This window comes from Lepidochelys kempii, chromosome 4 (assembly GCF_965140285.1).
Source record: "Lepidochelys kempii isolate rLepKem1 chromosome 4, rLepKem1.hap1, whole genome shotgun sequence".
NCBI lineage: Eukaryota > Metazoa > Chordata > Testudines > Cheloniidae > Lepidochelys > Lepidochelys kempii.
Window position 1 is genome coordinate 23,240,491 of NC_136383.1, and position 16,633 is coordinate 23,257,123.

Genomic DNA, 16,633 nt, shown 5'->3' on the forward strand with positions numbered 1-16,633 from the left:
ATTTTTAAACAGCCAGGCTTCCCTGACGCAAACAAACAGACACCCTAATGCCCGCCCCCTGCAGGCTAGCAGCCAATCAGACACTCACTCAGGCTCTCACACTGCCCTCCCAGCAAACACACACTCGGATGCTTCCTCAGCAAGCAAACGAACACACACTCGGATACTTACCAGTCCCAGGCAAACTCCTGCTGTGAGCTGCTCTGCTGTCCCCTGCTGCTCAGCTGGTTCGCCACCGCTCAGCTGGTTCGCGAAGCTCAACGGGTAGTGATCAATGGCTCCATGTCTAGTTGGCAGCCGGTGTCAAGTGGAGTGCCCCAAGGGTCGGTCCTGGGGCCGGTTTTGTTCAATATCTTCATAAATGATCTGGAGGATGGTGTGGATTGCACTCTCAGCAAATTTGCGGATGATACTAAACTGGGAGGAGTGGTAGATACGCTGGAGGGGAGGGATAGGATACAGAAGGACCTAGACAAATTGGAGGATTGGGCCAAAAGAAATCTGATGAGGTTCAATAAGGATAAGTGCAGGGTCCTGCACTTAGGATGGAAGAATCCAATGCACCGCTACAGACTAGGGACCCAATGGCTAGGCAGCAGTTCTGCAGAAAAGGACCTAGGGGTGACAGTGGACGAGAAGCTGGATATGAGTCAGCAGTGTGCCCTTGTTGCCAAGAAGGCCAATGGCATTTTGGGATGTATAAGTAGGGGCATAGCGAGCAGATTGAGGGACGTGATCGTTCCCCTCTATTCGACATTGGTGAGGCCTCATCTGGAGTACTGTGTCCAGTTTTGGGCCCCACACTACAAGAAGGATGTGGATAAATTGGAGAGAGTCCAGCGAAGGGCAACAAAAATGATTAGGGGTCTGGAACACATGACTTATGAGGAGAGGCTGAGGGAGCTGGGATTGTTTAGCCTGCAGAAGAGAAGAATGAGGGGGGATTTGATAGCTGCTTTCAACTACCTGAAAGGGGGTTCCAAAGAGGATGGCTCTAGACTGTTCTCAATGGTAGCAGATGACAGAACGAGGAGTAATGGTCTCAAGTTGCAGTGGGGGAGGTTTAGATTGGATATTAGGAAAAACTTTTTCACTAAGAGGCTGGTGAAACACTGGAATGCGTTACCTAGGGAGGTGGTAGAATCTCCTTCCTTAGAGGTTTTTAAGGTCACGCTTGACAAAGCCCTGGCTGGGATGATTTAACTGGGAATTGGTCCTGCTTCGAGCAGGGGGTTGGACTAGATGACCTTCTGGGGTCCCTTCCAACCCTGATATTCTATGATTCTATGTCTACACAACAGCTGGGAGGTGTGATTTCTAGCTCAGGTGAGACATACACATGATAACCTCTGCTCAGGGTAGAATGCTAAAAACAGCCATTTAGCTGCAGCTGCATCAACAGTGGCTTGGGCTAGCCACCCAAGTACAATCCCATCTGACCTCCTGGATGTGTGTATGGGTAGCTAGCCTGAGGAAGCAGGATGCAGTGCACCAGCTGCCTCCCGGTTGGACCTTAGAGAAGGCACTTGGAAGAAGACAGTAAAGAGCAGATGAGAGGCTGGAGAAGAAGAGAGTCAAAAAGCAGCAGAGAATTGCCTGAGGGAAAGAGCTGCAAGAAAGCTCAAGGAGAGCAGTAACCGTGAGCTGCTGGTGATAAGTTCAAAGGAAACTGCTGAAGGACCCTGCCAAATTGAAGGAAGGCTGGTGCAGTGGCCCCTAGGAATGAGGGGAAGAACCAGCATGGTCCGTATAAGCTCGGCCCAGAAGTAAGGGTTGACTTCAGAGGGATGCCCTGGAGGGCAGGGTTAGCACTCGCAGGCAAGGAGGTCTGGAAAGTGTAACACTACAGGGAGCCTTTTGGCAGATGACCTGGAGTGGTGGGCTTCAAGAGGAGCCCAGGAGAAGGTTCCCCTAAGCAAGGAAGGCCTGGGGGAATTAAATTCTGTAGGGAGCTTCTTGTGGGAAAGCTGACTTGTCTTGTCCTGTAGCCCCTTGGGGGAGAGAAACAGTTCTTTGAACTCACGGGTAGGAGACCTGGAGAGTGAAGCCCTGGAACAGGGATGATGTAACTGTGACAGAGTGGTTTGTGACTCTCAGGTTAGTGACCAGGGATAGTGACCTCCTAATGGTATTCAAGACCTGCTGGGTTATAGCCTTGTTTTACTTGGGGTCAATTGTTTTGCAGGTTTTTTGGTGTTCTTGTGTTGACTGCAAGAGAACTGTGATGCTTTATATGACTAAAAGGGTTTGAATCTGTGATTTGCTGCTAATAAAGACAATATTCCTTTGTATGGGTGGCTGAAGAGGAAACTGAAGTAGGTGTATGGCTTGTTTCTTGCCTGCAATAGAAAGGGTGGTCCTGCCCTGCTCTGACACACCTACTGCGTTTTTCCTTTAGTCTTTGAATTAAACAAGAACACAAACCCTGCCGCTGAAAGAAAAAACTGAGCTTCACGTTGTCCAGGAGAAGACTGGAGTGGGAGTACAGAAGTAGAACAAATGGGGCTTTCTCTGGAGGAGCTGGCTCCCCAGTCTGTAGTCATCGAAAGCACAAACTAGATTAAGGAATCTCTAGGACCTCTCCAAGGTAGTTACTTTAATCTAATTTACCAGATTCCAGAATAAATGGTGAACAGGTGCTGAGGAAAGATTTAAGTTTTGAAGGAGAATTGAGCTCTCGTCCAGTTTGGTGCCACAGCTGAAATGTGGGAGAAATAAAACTTGCTTTCATGCTTGTCTTTACTTATCTCTTCAGTTTACTTAATACTGCCTTTTGAGTCAGACAGCTTTAGACAGGCTCAAAATTGTAGTTTTTGTTGCATCTGTTTTTTGTTCAATACTATGAAGTTAGTGAGTGGTTTTTCTGTGGATGTTATAAATAAACATACTGAGGATCCTGTGGCCTGCAATATTAAACTGGGAGAACATGGAGGGATAATTAGTCCTGTAGTTAACTTCAGAAAAGTTATTGGGGCTAGTTAGAACAAACGGGGTGTCGGGTTAGAGCAGGGGATTGAATGTCAAAAGGTATGGATTCTGTTCTCCACTCTGCCGAATGCTCAAAGTGTCACCTCAGGTAAGTAATTTAACTTATATCTCTGTTTCCGCATCTGTAGAATGAGTATATAACTCATCTTTGACAAGTGCCACGTAAAAGGCATTGTGCATATCAGCGTTTCACAGCTTCTGTTGGAGCCCCATCTTGGGTTGGACTGACAAATGGGTGTGCCCCCTTCTTCACAGTGATTGTTGCCATCTTATTGTGTCTGTCTGTCTTCAGCTTTTCTATCTTTTTTTCTTCTCCCTCTCTCTCTATAACTTGTTTCCCTTATTTTTTCCATTCTTTTGCTGGCTCCTCTCTCTACTTCCTGCTTTGCCCTTCCTTTTATAGCTCCACTTCCCCCACTCATCAGATAGGTACATGGTGTGCCCTTGAGGTGAGACGTGTCTGTTGGTGCAAGCCAGTGCTCCACAAAATCTTGCCTGCTGCAGCTTCCTCTTGCAGCATTGTGTGTGAGTTTCTCCTGTGGGAGCAGAGAGGTAAAGTTGGCTGCCTTTTAAAGAGTAACCAGTTTTACCTACCGACACAACAGCACGTTTGAACAGAACCCACAGGGATCTGGGTTCGTGCAGTTTTCCCCACCCACACTGGTGTTCTGTTTTGCCCTATGTCTCTTCCCTTTCCTCCCTCTCTGAACTAGTTTTACTACCGCTCGCATTGAGATAATCATAAAGATGTGGAATAGTACTGTCAAGACAATTTCTGTTCATGAAACTTTCCTCCATTGTCTCTTCCCCCTCCCCAACATGTTTCTCTGGAAAGTGCAGTGAAAGCAGAATTGGACTGATGAGTTTCAGAATTGCTGTATTTTAAATCTTTGAACATGGGGTGGGGGAAGTGATGTAAAGTGCTGGTAGTCTCCAAACTCACCACAGCATTCCCACTCTACCATGCTGATCAAGTTGCTTTTCTACAGTGAAAAGCATGATCAGTCACTGAGATATCGTAAATAATCATTACACGCTTAAACATGTATTGAAATGCATTCTTAGTATAAATTTCCATACTATAGTCAGAGAGAAAAAATACACAGTCTGGTGTGGTTTTATTCCATTTTATAATCAATTATAACTGTGTTTAATTTAATACACATGTTCTTCTAAACAAGAAAAGCGGATCTACAACGTAGTCTTTGGTCTTTGCTGAATCCAGGCTGTAATAGCAGGAAGTGCTTGTACTCTCTCTTTCAGAGCCAAAAGTTTCGGGTAGTTGTCTGTTAGGTCAGGCTTAAGGAACAGAAGTGTAGTACTGCACACATCCCAGTAGAAATCAGCCCAGGTTACCTGGTGAAAATGAAAGGGTAAAACAAAATTACTCAATTAGTATATACAATCAAATAGCAGACCTATTAACATCAAAGACCTGGTCGATCCAAAATGAGGATAGAGAACCACACTTTAAATATGGGTTGGCCCCTCCTACGTTAGCCAGCTATATCTTGTTTAATTGATCTACAGGTTTCAGCGTAGCAACCGTGTTAGTCTGTATTCGCAAAAAGAAAAGGAGTACTTGTGGCACCTTAGCGACTATTAGTCTCTAAGGAGCTACAAGTACTCCTTTTCTTCGATCTACAGTTACAGAAGTTATCCCCTGATGAGGTTACAATCAACTGCTTTTAGCGTAAGGTGATATGTTTAAATCCTATCCATGCGATAAATTTTTAACCACGTTGTAACTTGATCCAACTGACTTGATTTAGCTGTAGACAAGGATATTAGCCTAAACTGTTTAGAAATCATGTTTGCTGAACTGATTTTAAAATGTGGTTGTAAACCAGTTCAATTTATATTCTTTTTATATGTGGCTTTGGTCAGCAGGATGGACAGGATCAATCTATGCAAATTGACTTTTGAAATGTCTAGTGTCAAACCCTGAGGCTTTTAAGCAAAGCTGGAATCATTATTTTTAACTCAGTTCAAACATAGGTTAGGTCCAGCCACGCTGACCAGCAGTGTTTAAAATGGTTTGGTTCAAAACTGGTTCAGCAAACATGAGTCCAGGCCTGTGGGCCTGAAATTGTGAGGGTAGTCGGAGCCTGAAAGGGTGTTAGGAAGAAAAGCAAAGAATTAAAACCAACACACAACAAAGGATGTTTCTCAGATCTCTAGCTGCGAAGGTGAAAATTGTTTAATTTCCTCCAGTTACTTTGCTACAATGATAACTGGATTTGGAAGAGGGAAAAGAAGATACTCACAGTCTTCCCAACCAGCCACTTCTGATCCCCTAAGAAACTTTCCAAATCTCGTAGTAGTCCAGGAGCTGTATTCGTGAGGAGGTCATTAAATATCTGTTGCTGCAAAAAAGCACATGTCAGTGGAGAGGGTGGTCAAATTTGATCCTTCTATTTCTTGAGTGCACTGTTCTATGAAACCAAAAATATAGCATAAATAAGGGCTTGGAAAACTTCATTACAATGGAGTCATTTGATCTGATGAATGGGGCCGGAAAAATATTTACTGGCAAAATGATTGAGTAGTTGTACCTCTTTTGAGCGTGCAAGTGGGCACTGCACTATTCATTAAAGCTAACTGAGGAGCTGCCTGATATATTGATGTTGAAAAGGGCATTTTTGCACAATGTCCTTTTCTTTGGTCTGATGCTAATGAGCCTAACAAGCCTCAGTGAGTCCTCTGTCTTGACACCAGACACCTAGAGAAGAGGTGTGAACCCTCCACTGACTTGCAAGACCTGCACCTTGACATCAAACCAACAACTCGGTGATTTCACAGAAGCTTTTCCTTTGACGTCGGATCAGCAAGTTAGATGGGCTGAGCCGCTGGTCCAGCTAGGTCTAGTCATCTGCCTTTGGCCAACACCAGCCGCTGCAGAAGAAGGTGCAAGAAACTGCAATGGACCATTTTTGGAATAACCTGTTTGTAAGTGAAGTTCTCTTCCTGCTAATAGTTGGTTTATTACGTAAAGCATGCAGGTTTATATCCCTTTTGAATGTTATGTTAATATATCGGTGGATATTCTCATAAATGTCTAATCTTTTCTTGAACCCTACTAAGCTCTATGTTATGATAATATCTTGTGTGCAATGTCCCACAAGTTAATGATGTTGGGTAAAAAAAATCTCCTTTATCATTTAAAAACAAGTTTAATTGGATATTTCCATACCACAGTAATGGGGCCTAAAACTTCCTAGATAAACCTTCCCCATACCAATCATTTTATGTCCCTCATGTCTCCTCTTATTTGTTCCACCCTGCCCCCAAACTAATATTTTCATTCACTCCTTATATGGTAGCCTTGAACAATTTTCATTGCTGATATTGGTAGTGTTTAAAACCGTGATACTCAGATTTCAGTGGTTCAGGAGCCAAATTAGCAACCAACATTACCCAAAAGACCCGTGTGTGTGTGTGTGTGAGAGATATGTATTATTCTCACAGCAAAATGATTGCCCAAGTATTATTATTTTATCAACTACAATTGGTTAATAACATAGTAAAAGCATCCTGACTGGCTAATAACTTAGGTTAATTAAATCAGTGTTTTAATATCGTGTGCTGCAAAGAGCCGCAAGAAACGCACAAAAGACCCACTGGCAGCTTGCAAGCCCCAGTCTGAATATCACTGCTTTAAAATAATAAAAGCTTGGGCTGGTGTAGAGACATGCATGGAATGGTTATGCGCCATTCCTGCTGTTTAGAACAATGAATCTATAAGAAAAATAAGAGTCAACTATTACGTATGTTCTATTTAGAGTTCTTCTTGCATAGTATATCAAATAAGATGTGTTACTGGGGTGAGAATTCTTTACTGCTTTGTTTAAAGATTTTTTGGCCAAGCAAAGCAAGGCCTTACACGCAACTCACTGGTATTTCTCTGTGTGTAATGCAATAACTTCTGAAAACCACATCTGCTTAATTCCAACGTTGCAGGGAATGTTCTCTGTATCAATGAGCATAATCGTATTCATTCTGGTATGCACAGCAGGGTGTACTCAGACTACATAAGCAACAAAGTGTGTGATTGTCGTACAATGACCCCACCTGGAGCACCCTCATGCAACAGGCCACAGCGCAACAAGCATGTCTGCCTCAGTTTCCTCTCTCAGGTAACCCAAAGGACTCAACTTCAGGCTCTTCTGCTTAAATACTACTTCCCCTGGGAGCCAGTTCCTTACAAAGCGTAGTATAAATCAGCTCATAACAAAAGTCCCAAAACATAGTCTGTCAAGCCCCATACATATAGTCCTTAAAATCCTACACTTTCCAGCGAGAACCTGCACAGCCTTTATGCTGGAAGATGCTCTTTAGAACCCCCCCTCACTTCTCCAGCCCTGTCACCATTCCTCTGAGTCCAGCTCTTGGACCCTGAAGATGTCAGTGGAAAGCCCCTTCTCTGCTCCTCTTACCATCATCTAGTTTTACTGATTTTAAAGTTTTATCTTAGGTGTTTTATATGACCCCCATTGCTATAGTGTCTTTTAATATGGTTCTTCTCTCAACACCCCTGCGAGGTAGTATTATCCCCATCTGGGGAACTTAGGGACAGAGACACAAAATGGCTGGCCCAACATCACATGGGAAGTAGGAGTGGAACAAGGAAGTGAGCCTCCCAAGTCCCAGACTAACCACCTAATGCAAACAACATCAGATACCATGTATAAACCATCAAGTACAATATTGCACCCAAATGGCTAAATAACATTAGAATGGCCGTATTGGGTCAGACCAAAGCTCCATCGAGCCCAGTATCCTGTCTTCTGACAGTGACCAATGCCAGGTGCCCCAGAGGGAATGAACAGAACAGGTAATCATCAAGTGATCCATTCCCCATCGCCCATCTAATAGCAAAACAAAAATGTTTCTTTTACATTACTTGCTACCTGAACTTGATCTGATGTAGCACAATAAACAATTATCTGATAGTAACATCTTCGTCTGGTCAACTGAAAACCTTACATATTTCCCCTATTCATGCTGTCTGCTGGCCTTTTGTATTTTTCCCCATTTTCACAATGATAGGCTGTGAAGTCAGTTCAATTTTTGTTCTTGGTCTGTTTCACTTTCAGGTCTCAGTTGCTTCAGTGTTTGGTTGTTGCACCCACAAGCCAAGGAGGAACCAGGAGAGCTTTCCCTATGCTTTCATCGCAGGAACAGCAGAGCTTCCACATACTCCTCCTAATGGTTTTTTAATTAAAATTTCTTTCGCCAATATATGTTGAGTCATGTCAGATTCCTGGGTTTTTTGTGACCTCTCAGAGGTTTGTGACTTGGCTCAGCACCTTCAACTTGCTGTGAATAATATCAAGAGGGACTGACTTTTGTGAGGTGATTGCTAAGTACCTCCTGCTTGGCAGATGTCAAGAGGCATTCTGATGTCATGTCACTGACTCAGCTGCTCTAGCTTGCAAAATGGAGTGAGAAATGTTTCTCTCAAAACCTTCCCAGTAGGCTGCAATCTGAAACCCAAAGGTAGCTAAGAGTTCTGCACGTGAGGAGGTCCTGAGATGCAGCCATAACACTGGCAGTCAAGGTCCACTGACAAACAGAGCGGTCAGTGCATTACCTTCCCTTATATGTCTGACATGAAAAGGGCTGGTAACTTGGACTTTCAGAAGCACTCATCTTGAGCCAGATTTTTCCTGTATCATTTGTGTTAGCAGTTTAGCCTACTAAGCATTTTCATACTTCCTTGGCAAAGAGGGGTGAGGTATTGATGCTTTGCCTTATTACTTGTATTGAGTTGTTTAATAATTCTTATTTGATTCTTGTTGTGTGGCACCCTGCATGTGCCTGGCACTTCACAGAGCAAATAAAGACAAGAGTCCTGTCCAACATTACTTACAGTGTTACACTCCTGGAATTCCTTCTTTCTCTGATGCGGACTTCTTACAAGTTTGAGAAGCTGCAGTTAGGCTTACTTTTATGCAGTCTTCGCTATTTATAAGGACTGTTATAAGCAATTTCACAGGTTCACTATGTACTAAATACCCTGTGCTACCTCACTAAAATTCATTTCTGCTGGGTTGCCTATGGACCTGAGCTTAGTGATCTGCTCATTCCAGCCCCATGATTACCAGGTGCCTTCAGTCCCTAAGATGGTGGGAACCAAGTCAGGATGCTGAACCCTCTGCAATGTTGATGGACTCTTCCTAACTTCCAAGGCCATTCCACCACCCTCAGCAAGGCTGCTGCAACGTCAGCATTGGTGGGAGAACAGGTTGAAAAATCACAAATCACAAGCAGTAAATCAGGGCTTTTCATAGCCATCTTCAGTTTCTGGCGTGTTTTTTTCTTTTTCCAACACATCCTTGCTGATAGCATTAATAAGTTTACCCTAGGGATATGCTGTTCTGCTATCATTTTTCAGGTGTCTGAAAGCTGCCTGGTTTTGTGCATCACAAAATGAATGTAATTCCATGCAGTGTAAAGAATTTAAATGTTGCAAATCTCTCACATTCCAGGAAGCTCAACATTTTTTGTTACCGTAATTGCTAGGTTTCATTTCTACCATAAGATGGCAGCATCCCAACCCAAAATAGAAAAGTTTGTAAGGTGAATAGCAAGGAAGGGGGGCAGTGGCTAAAAGGAAGAAGGCTCATAAGATGAGTTTCTAAAGAAACTATATTCTAGCACTCCAATCTTTCCTGTGTCTCCTCTCCTGCCCGTTTCCTCCCCTCCTCCCCCCACCACAACTTGAGCACTGGTGCGTTTGTCTTTTTTTAAACTGAATTTAGTGCTGGTGACATAAGCTTCACTGCTAGCCCTGGAGACATTAAAAACTCCAGCCACAAAACAGGTGCAGTATAGGCTAGCATCATGCAAATGTCTTTCGATTATTATGGAGGCACTGGTCACTTCAGGAGTTACAGCAAAACTGCCATCCCCATGGTATTAAAACAACATTCCCCCTCCCCAAATGATTTTTAAAAAGAGTGGATTTGGGATTGAGGGCATTCTGCTTTCTGGGATTTGAGCCTTTTTAGGGTTCATGTTTTCAAGCACTGCTCTGTAGGAAACTTTTTCTTTAAATTGAAAGCTGTCTTTCTCACATAATCATGACTCCAGCTGGGGCTTCGAGGAAAGCCCAAGTATGAGACTTGTGATAAAAATCGTGAGAGCTGACAACACTTTGCGCTTTCTGGAGGGATTCAACCTCTTAACATACAAAGAATACAACGCTACCCTCCCCTGAAATTACAGCACTTCTGAGCACTGAATGAATTTTCTGAGAATTTACGAGTTGTTTTTTTTTCTATTTTGTGTTCACAAATGAAAATTTTTAGTGTAAAAAAAAAAAAGAAACTACCAGATAAAAATCATGGTGAGGTGGAGTTGAGGTTGAGAGTACTCATCAGAAACTTAATAGTGGTAAATATTATAGGGAAGCTGTATCTCCAAGCATTACAGGAAAGCACGTGTTAAGGCTAGATTTAAAAGGTAACTGCTTCATAATCTTGTCTCCTTTTTTTCTGTCCTACAAATCCTCCCAACCATCCTCGCTCTGACCTGTGATTCTTCATATTAAATTGGCTTCACAACTGACTGGGACTGGATGGATGGAGCTGGGGGTTATATATTGCCCGGAAGACACCATTTTATACTTTGCTTCCACCATACGGCTAGCTGTCTGAAATAATTGGAAACTTCCCTTCTGTCCACTTATTTTTCAAACATGCCTTCCACCACTTATTCCCCCTATTTATGAATCAGTTCAACTTCCCCCAAACATATCTGTTCAGTTCAGTGTCCAGCCCTTCATGCTCTCTCTAGAGTCAGTTAGTTACCAGAACAAAAGGATACATAAAACGTTGCTTTGTTTCATTAGAAGTGCCAGGAGGACATCTTTAGAATTTATACAGCACCTGTCAATATTCATCCTGTAGCAACCTATATGTCATTACCATTGACATAATCTTGCTGTTCTAAATAACTACCCATGACACTGCACTGGATTAAGCCACTCTTTACAGCTTTAGAGAGAACAGAGTTTAGAGGCACACCTAACTGGGGTACATTCCCTAGTTAAGTCTTATTTCCAGAATTTTGCTTCAGGTGTGGGTTTTGTCTCTTGCGCTCTTTGAGGTAGTTGGAATGCTATTAATGTTACAAGTTAAAGCAGACCAAAAACTGAATGCAGTTAGAAGCAAATGAAATTGATCTTAAATATATTCATGGTCATAGAACTGCACAGTGGGTATAGGAATTAATCATGTCTAACTGTCTTTTTTTAATACAACTTGTAAAGTTGTAATTAAAAACCTAGATTATGTTTGAAGTTGGCTGAGCAGAGGAGGAGCAAGGGGAGACAATACGTGCTTCCGAACACCAGAGGGAGTGTCTGTAGTCAGAAGTACAGAAAGCATAGGATGGCATAGAGCCATTATGCTTTTAGAGTTAGTTAAATAGTAGAAATAAGAGTTAGATTCTTTAACTACTAGCCTGAATCAAAATACAACACCTGAGTAGTCAGTGAAGTGACAGAGTTTTTTTTCTGATTCAGCCTGTCCTTCCCTGTTTAATAATAATGTATTGATATTTGGCATTTGTATAGATAGCACCCTCCATCCAAGATAAGCCAGGGTGCTGGCCGCATCCTCCTCCCAACAGTGAGGAAAAGGGGGGAAGCAGAAATCCTTGGCTGGTTGCTCAGTAGCCTGGAGGAAGAATTGCAGAGGATATCTGCTGCCCAACTTATTGAGTGGCAGTGGAGCTGGGCAAGTGACCATGTGACATCAGGGACCAGTGTACAGGTGTCACTCTAGATAAGACACTTTGGCAGGTATAAATCTCTTTGATTTTAAATCAGTGATCACATTACTTTCACATCCTGATTTTTCTCTCCCCAGGGAAACATAGACATGAAGTCATCAGTGGTGTCCACAATGGCATCAACCAGAGCTTGTTCCAGAGGCGTCTGACCGGCCAGACCTGTGGAATTCAAATTTAGAAAGGGAGAGTAAAGAGACACTATCCGCACAAATAGGTTATTCCTAAAAATAAGGTGCTTGTGCTCATACCAATGCAAACTTCAAATGCTGCAGAGCTTTTATCTATCTCTCAAGCTGCTTCTGACCCCTCACATCCAGCAGCTACCTCAGATCCATTGCTCTATAACTGAACTCATCCTCCTGCCTCCCTGCTCCATCTTCACTCACTGACAAGTCCTGTTCTTCCTGTCTCCCAGCCCCACGATCTTGTTGTAATCTCTGAGTCTTGCTTCCCCAGACCCTCAAAGCCTTGATACAATTTTTTTCACTATCATCAGACTCCACCCTTTCCTGTCCCAACTGCCAGGAATCGCATCCTCTCCTGGCTTTTGCCTCCTCCCAAAGTGCCTCAGTTGAAGTCCATTTCCTTCCTCTCCATTTCAATATCACCCCCTCTTTGAAACCCTCTTCCTGTGTCTTAATACATTATATTCATGTTCCTTAGCTTAACCTTGTCCCCTCCTACAGCTCCACTCTTACTCTCCCCCATTATATTCCTTCCACCTGCGGTCTTCCCAACCTTTTCACCTTACTCTTCCCTTTGTCTTCTTGTCCTACCCCACCATCATGCCCTAACTCAGGCTGTCTGGTACAGGCTACTCCTCCTCATCTCACTTTGTTCCAGTTCCTTCTGAAAACTTCCCTTCAGGCAACCTCTTTTCCTTCCACCGATAATCCCCACACGCTCCTTCTGCTGAATTATTCTCTTGCCTTATTTAGATTTCAAGCTCTTCAAGGCAGGGAACATGCCTCTTTCTGTACACGTAAAGCCTTGTAAACCTACATCATGACATAAATGAGTCTCAGCAATAAAAGGGACATGAAATGTTGTTAGTTACTTCAAAATGATTTAATGATACCTATGTAAACTTAACAGGCACTGGTGATATATTTTCAATATGAACTGAAAGGCTATTTTTCAAAAACTTTCCATATATTTTTCTGCCAGAGTTAACAGCATCACTAGAACCTTAATCTGAGCTGGGCACTGCATCCCTCTCACTGCTTGGACTGAGCTAGGTCAACAGCTGTAGCAGGGAAAACTTTGAGACTCCTGAACTTAGGACCCAGTAGGTAAGTGAAGGAGAAATTGTTGTGAAATAATACATTTTTAAGGTGTACATTATTTACATGAAGGCTGGGATTTTTGAAGGAGCCTATTGCCAATCCCAAGCATTCAATTTCCTGAGTCAGTCCCCCCAAAATATGATGATGATTTAAAATAATAAATTTGATGTTCTTTCTATTTGCCTCTTGTTGGGTGGAGTGATAAGCTTGAAAATTTAATTCCTTATCTTCAATCCGTCAGGTCTAGAAACTGACTGCTTTAATGAAAGCTGAGTTCATCTAATCACTAGTTCAGGAGCTTGGGCTTTACGACAAACACCCAAAGCACAAGCTGGCAACATTTGAATTGAGTGTGATTAGGACACCCAATTCCTTTGGGTTGCTTTGGAAATCCCAGACATGTTTTTAAGTCTACTCTTCTGTCTTTATCCTGTTTGCTTTCATATTGATGCCAATACTGCAGCGTCTGAGCATTAAAAACACAACTACATTCTACTTTTACTTTCCAGCAAGTAAGACTAAAATGCTGGAATAGAATTAAAATTGAGGGGGCGGTGTACGTGCATGTGTGCGGGGCCAGGGGAGGAAGGTGTCAGGCATACAGTACTTACTGTGGGAGAAATAAGTTTAAGAAAGGAGTTCTACATTTCATTCTGACCATCGTCAGGTCACTCTTATCTCTTCTGGTCCTGAATTCCACAGCCAAGACCTGCTCTGTGAAAATCCTCTCTTCTGCCTGATTCCTGCTACTTTCAGGTTCACAGATTCCAGCAAACCTTGGAGGTATATTGAATTCATTCAGGTCCAGCACCCAGAAGTTTCACTTTGTGTTTTGCGTTGACATTGACTCAAAAAGCGAATCAGAGAAACAGCTGAAATCATACAGCAAAACTCCTGGGGACATCCCCCCTCCTTCCGGAAAGTTCAGGCTCTCTTTATTTTTAGCTGCTAAATTCTTGGGGGAGAAGGAAGAGGTCAGTGGCTTTCAACCCTTCTCACATCGGTTTTCAGATGGTAGCAAGTTGGTCCAGTCTTCTCTCTGGTCCATTTTCTGATGGGAGCAGAGGGCATGTTAGCTAGTAGGCCAATTCCATACGTTCGCCTTCAGGCGCAGGCAGCTTTCTAGCAGTCTGTTCCACAACATCTGCACTGGAAACAGTCCTATTTGTTTTTGCTGTAGCATTGTTGTTCAACTTTGGGGCTAAGAGATCTCTTAAGTGCATTTGGCCTAGGGAAATTGCCATGCTTGTGTCAGAGTATTGGTGGGAGAGCCATCTTCTGAAGACATTTTGGAGGGGAGAGACGTAGAAGGCCAAATGACCTCTCCTGCTCTCCTTAAAACTGCTCAAGTTGAGGGGAAACCTTGGGCTTCTGGGGAAGAAAGCGGTTATTGAAAGGGAAGGAGAGTTCTTGGCTGGCCTAGACATGTGGGATGTTCTGGGTTTTATGAAAATTTTGCAAGAGTTCTAATATGATTTATGTATGAAGAGTCTTCACATTTTAAGCAATAAGAAATGTCAAGACATGGATTGTTAGTTGATGTTTAAGATGGAGTTATAGACACCAGGTAAAAGGGTTAAATGCAAACAACACCAACTTGGGTACCTTTTTGCAGTTATAAAAGTTGTTTTAAAATGACTCAGAGGTTAGGTCCCTTGAACTGTATTGATTGATTCCTGGGTCACTTGATTTCTTCATCCCCTCTACTGTTATCCTCTTCACTTCTGAGTTATTGGATACCATGTGCAAAGCATGCCATATATGCCTTTTAGAAGTGTGGGGTTTAGTGGCAGCTTATAAAGAAAATGAGCCATGATTTGTGCTGTATTACATGGATGCCCACATAGAGCTAAAATTCTTACTAAACCGGGTAGATTATTTCATTTCTGCTGTCTACTTTGTAATAAACTATTGTGATGGGGCAAGGTCAGATGGCTATAGAAAAGCAGTGGGAGACAGCTATATTAGCTCCAGGCTAAACAAATTCTTGGTACCAGGATAAGGTAAATGGCAGCTGCTCCAAGTCAATTAAGACACCTGGGGCCAATTAAGAACTTTCCAGAAGGCAGGGAGAATGCTAGGTTGATTGGGACACCTGAAGCTAATCAGGGGCTGGCTGAAACTAGTTAAAAGCCTCCCAGTTAATCAGGTGGGTGTGAATGTCAGGAGCTGTGAGAGGAAGTTGCGCTGTTGGAGAGACTGAGCAGTACATGCCATATCAGGCACAAGGAAGGAGGCCCTGAGGTAAGGGTGACGTGGAGCTTGAGGAAGTGGGGGCTGCTGTGGGGAAGTAGCGCAAGGAATTGTACATGTCATGTTTCTAAAAGGTCAGCTACCATAGCTGATACTATTAGGGTCCCTGGGTGGAGCCCGGAGTAGAGGGCGGGCCCAGGCTCTCCCCTCTCCCCCCGCCCTCCCACGATTAATCACTGAGACTGGGAGACAACAGAGACTGTGCAAGGGAGGATAGCTTCTCCTCTCCTCCCCTCCCTCGCTGGCTTATGATGAAAATGGCTCAGTAGACTGTGACCCTTGTCTCTAGAGAGAGAAGGGTTATGTGGAGGGTCACAGTGAGCCTCTGAGGCTAGTGAAATTCGCCCGCAGAGACAAGGACAGAGCTCTGTCACACTATACATAAGCTGGGTAGAAACTATGATCCTAGTTGCTATTCCATTCTGCAGTCATGCTTCTTTCCTTTTCCTGTTTGTATTAACCATTAAAATACTAGATTTGTTTGTTTTTGTTATAGCACTTTTTACAGTATCTAATATTTTGGCACTTTTTGGTGTTTTATGGATTGTATTAATGCTTCTCTCAAAATGATCCAATTTTATCAAACAAAAAGGAACTCTGCAGAAGGCCAGACTTTCTCAGGGAAGCAGACATGGGTAAAACTATTTTACTACATTTTAAAGAGTTTATTGTACATTTCTTTCAGACTGGAAAATGTAACAATGTTTGGAAACATTTGAAAAGGAAGATTACATCTGTTTGCTCACAATATGAAAGAGGCAACAGAAATGTACTACCAAGTTCCCATTATTCATTTGCATAAATTCAGCACACCCTGAGAATATCTTCCTTCATCTGTGTTAGTCTTGCAAATGGATTTGAATCATGGTTGATAACTCCTAAAACAAACCCTGGCTCCTGCAACTTTCATTATTACTGACGTTACTCGAGAATCTTACTTCATATTATCAAAGCAGCTGAGTAATCTCTGCCACAGAACATAGAATTTAGAGTTGGGAGTGATCTTATTAGGTGATCTAGCCTCATTGCCAGAGTGGGATTGTGCCCTAAGCATATTTTCTAAGTGCTCTGTCCAGGTTAGTTTAGCAGTTTCCTGAAACAAGACTTTCCAGCCTTGAAAAACAGTTGGAGAGTACCATGCACTTAGAGGACCAAGTCTAACCTCCACTCCCCACAGCACAAGAGCCCAAAATCCTAGCCTCATGAAATACAGACTACAACATCTTGGGAAACCACAGCTATCTTCTCCTTGTATCTGCAAAGTGAGGGCAAAGCTGTAAGATTTTTGTTGCTGGTAAACTCGGATA

General features: G+C 42.9%; 1 protein-coding gene across 2 annotated transcripts in view; it reads right to left on the reverse strand.

Annotated features, from left to right (window-relative positions):
• Positions 1-4,101: 4,101 nt before the first annotated feature.
• The window catches only part of HPGDS (hematopoietic prostaglandin D synthase), a 57,958-nt gene continuing 45,426 nt past the window's right edge, over positions 4,102-16,633 (reverse strand). For both annotated transcript variants that reach the window (XM_073340703.2, XM_073340704.2), the window contains 3 exons: positions 11,837-11,946; positions 5,256-5,354; positions 4,102-4,344 (listed from right to left, as the gene is read on the reverse strand). In XM_073340703.2, coding sequence (XP_073196804.2) covers positions 4,180-4,344; positions 5,256-5,354; positions 11,837-11,946 — 374 coding nt within the window. In that variant the 3' untranslated portion in view covers positions 4,102-4,179. The remainder of the gene's footprint in view (positions 4,345-5,255; positions 5,355-11,836; positions 11,947-16,633) is intronic.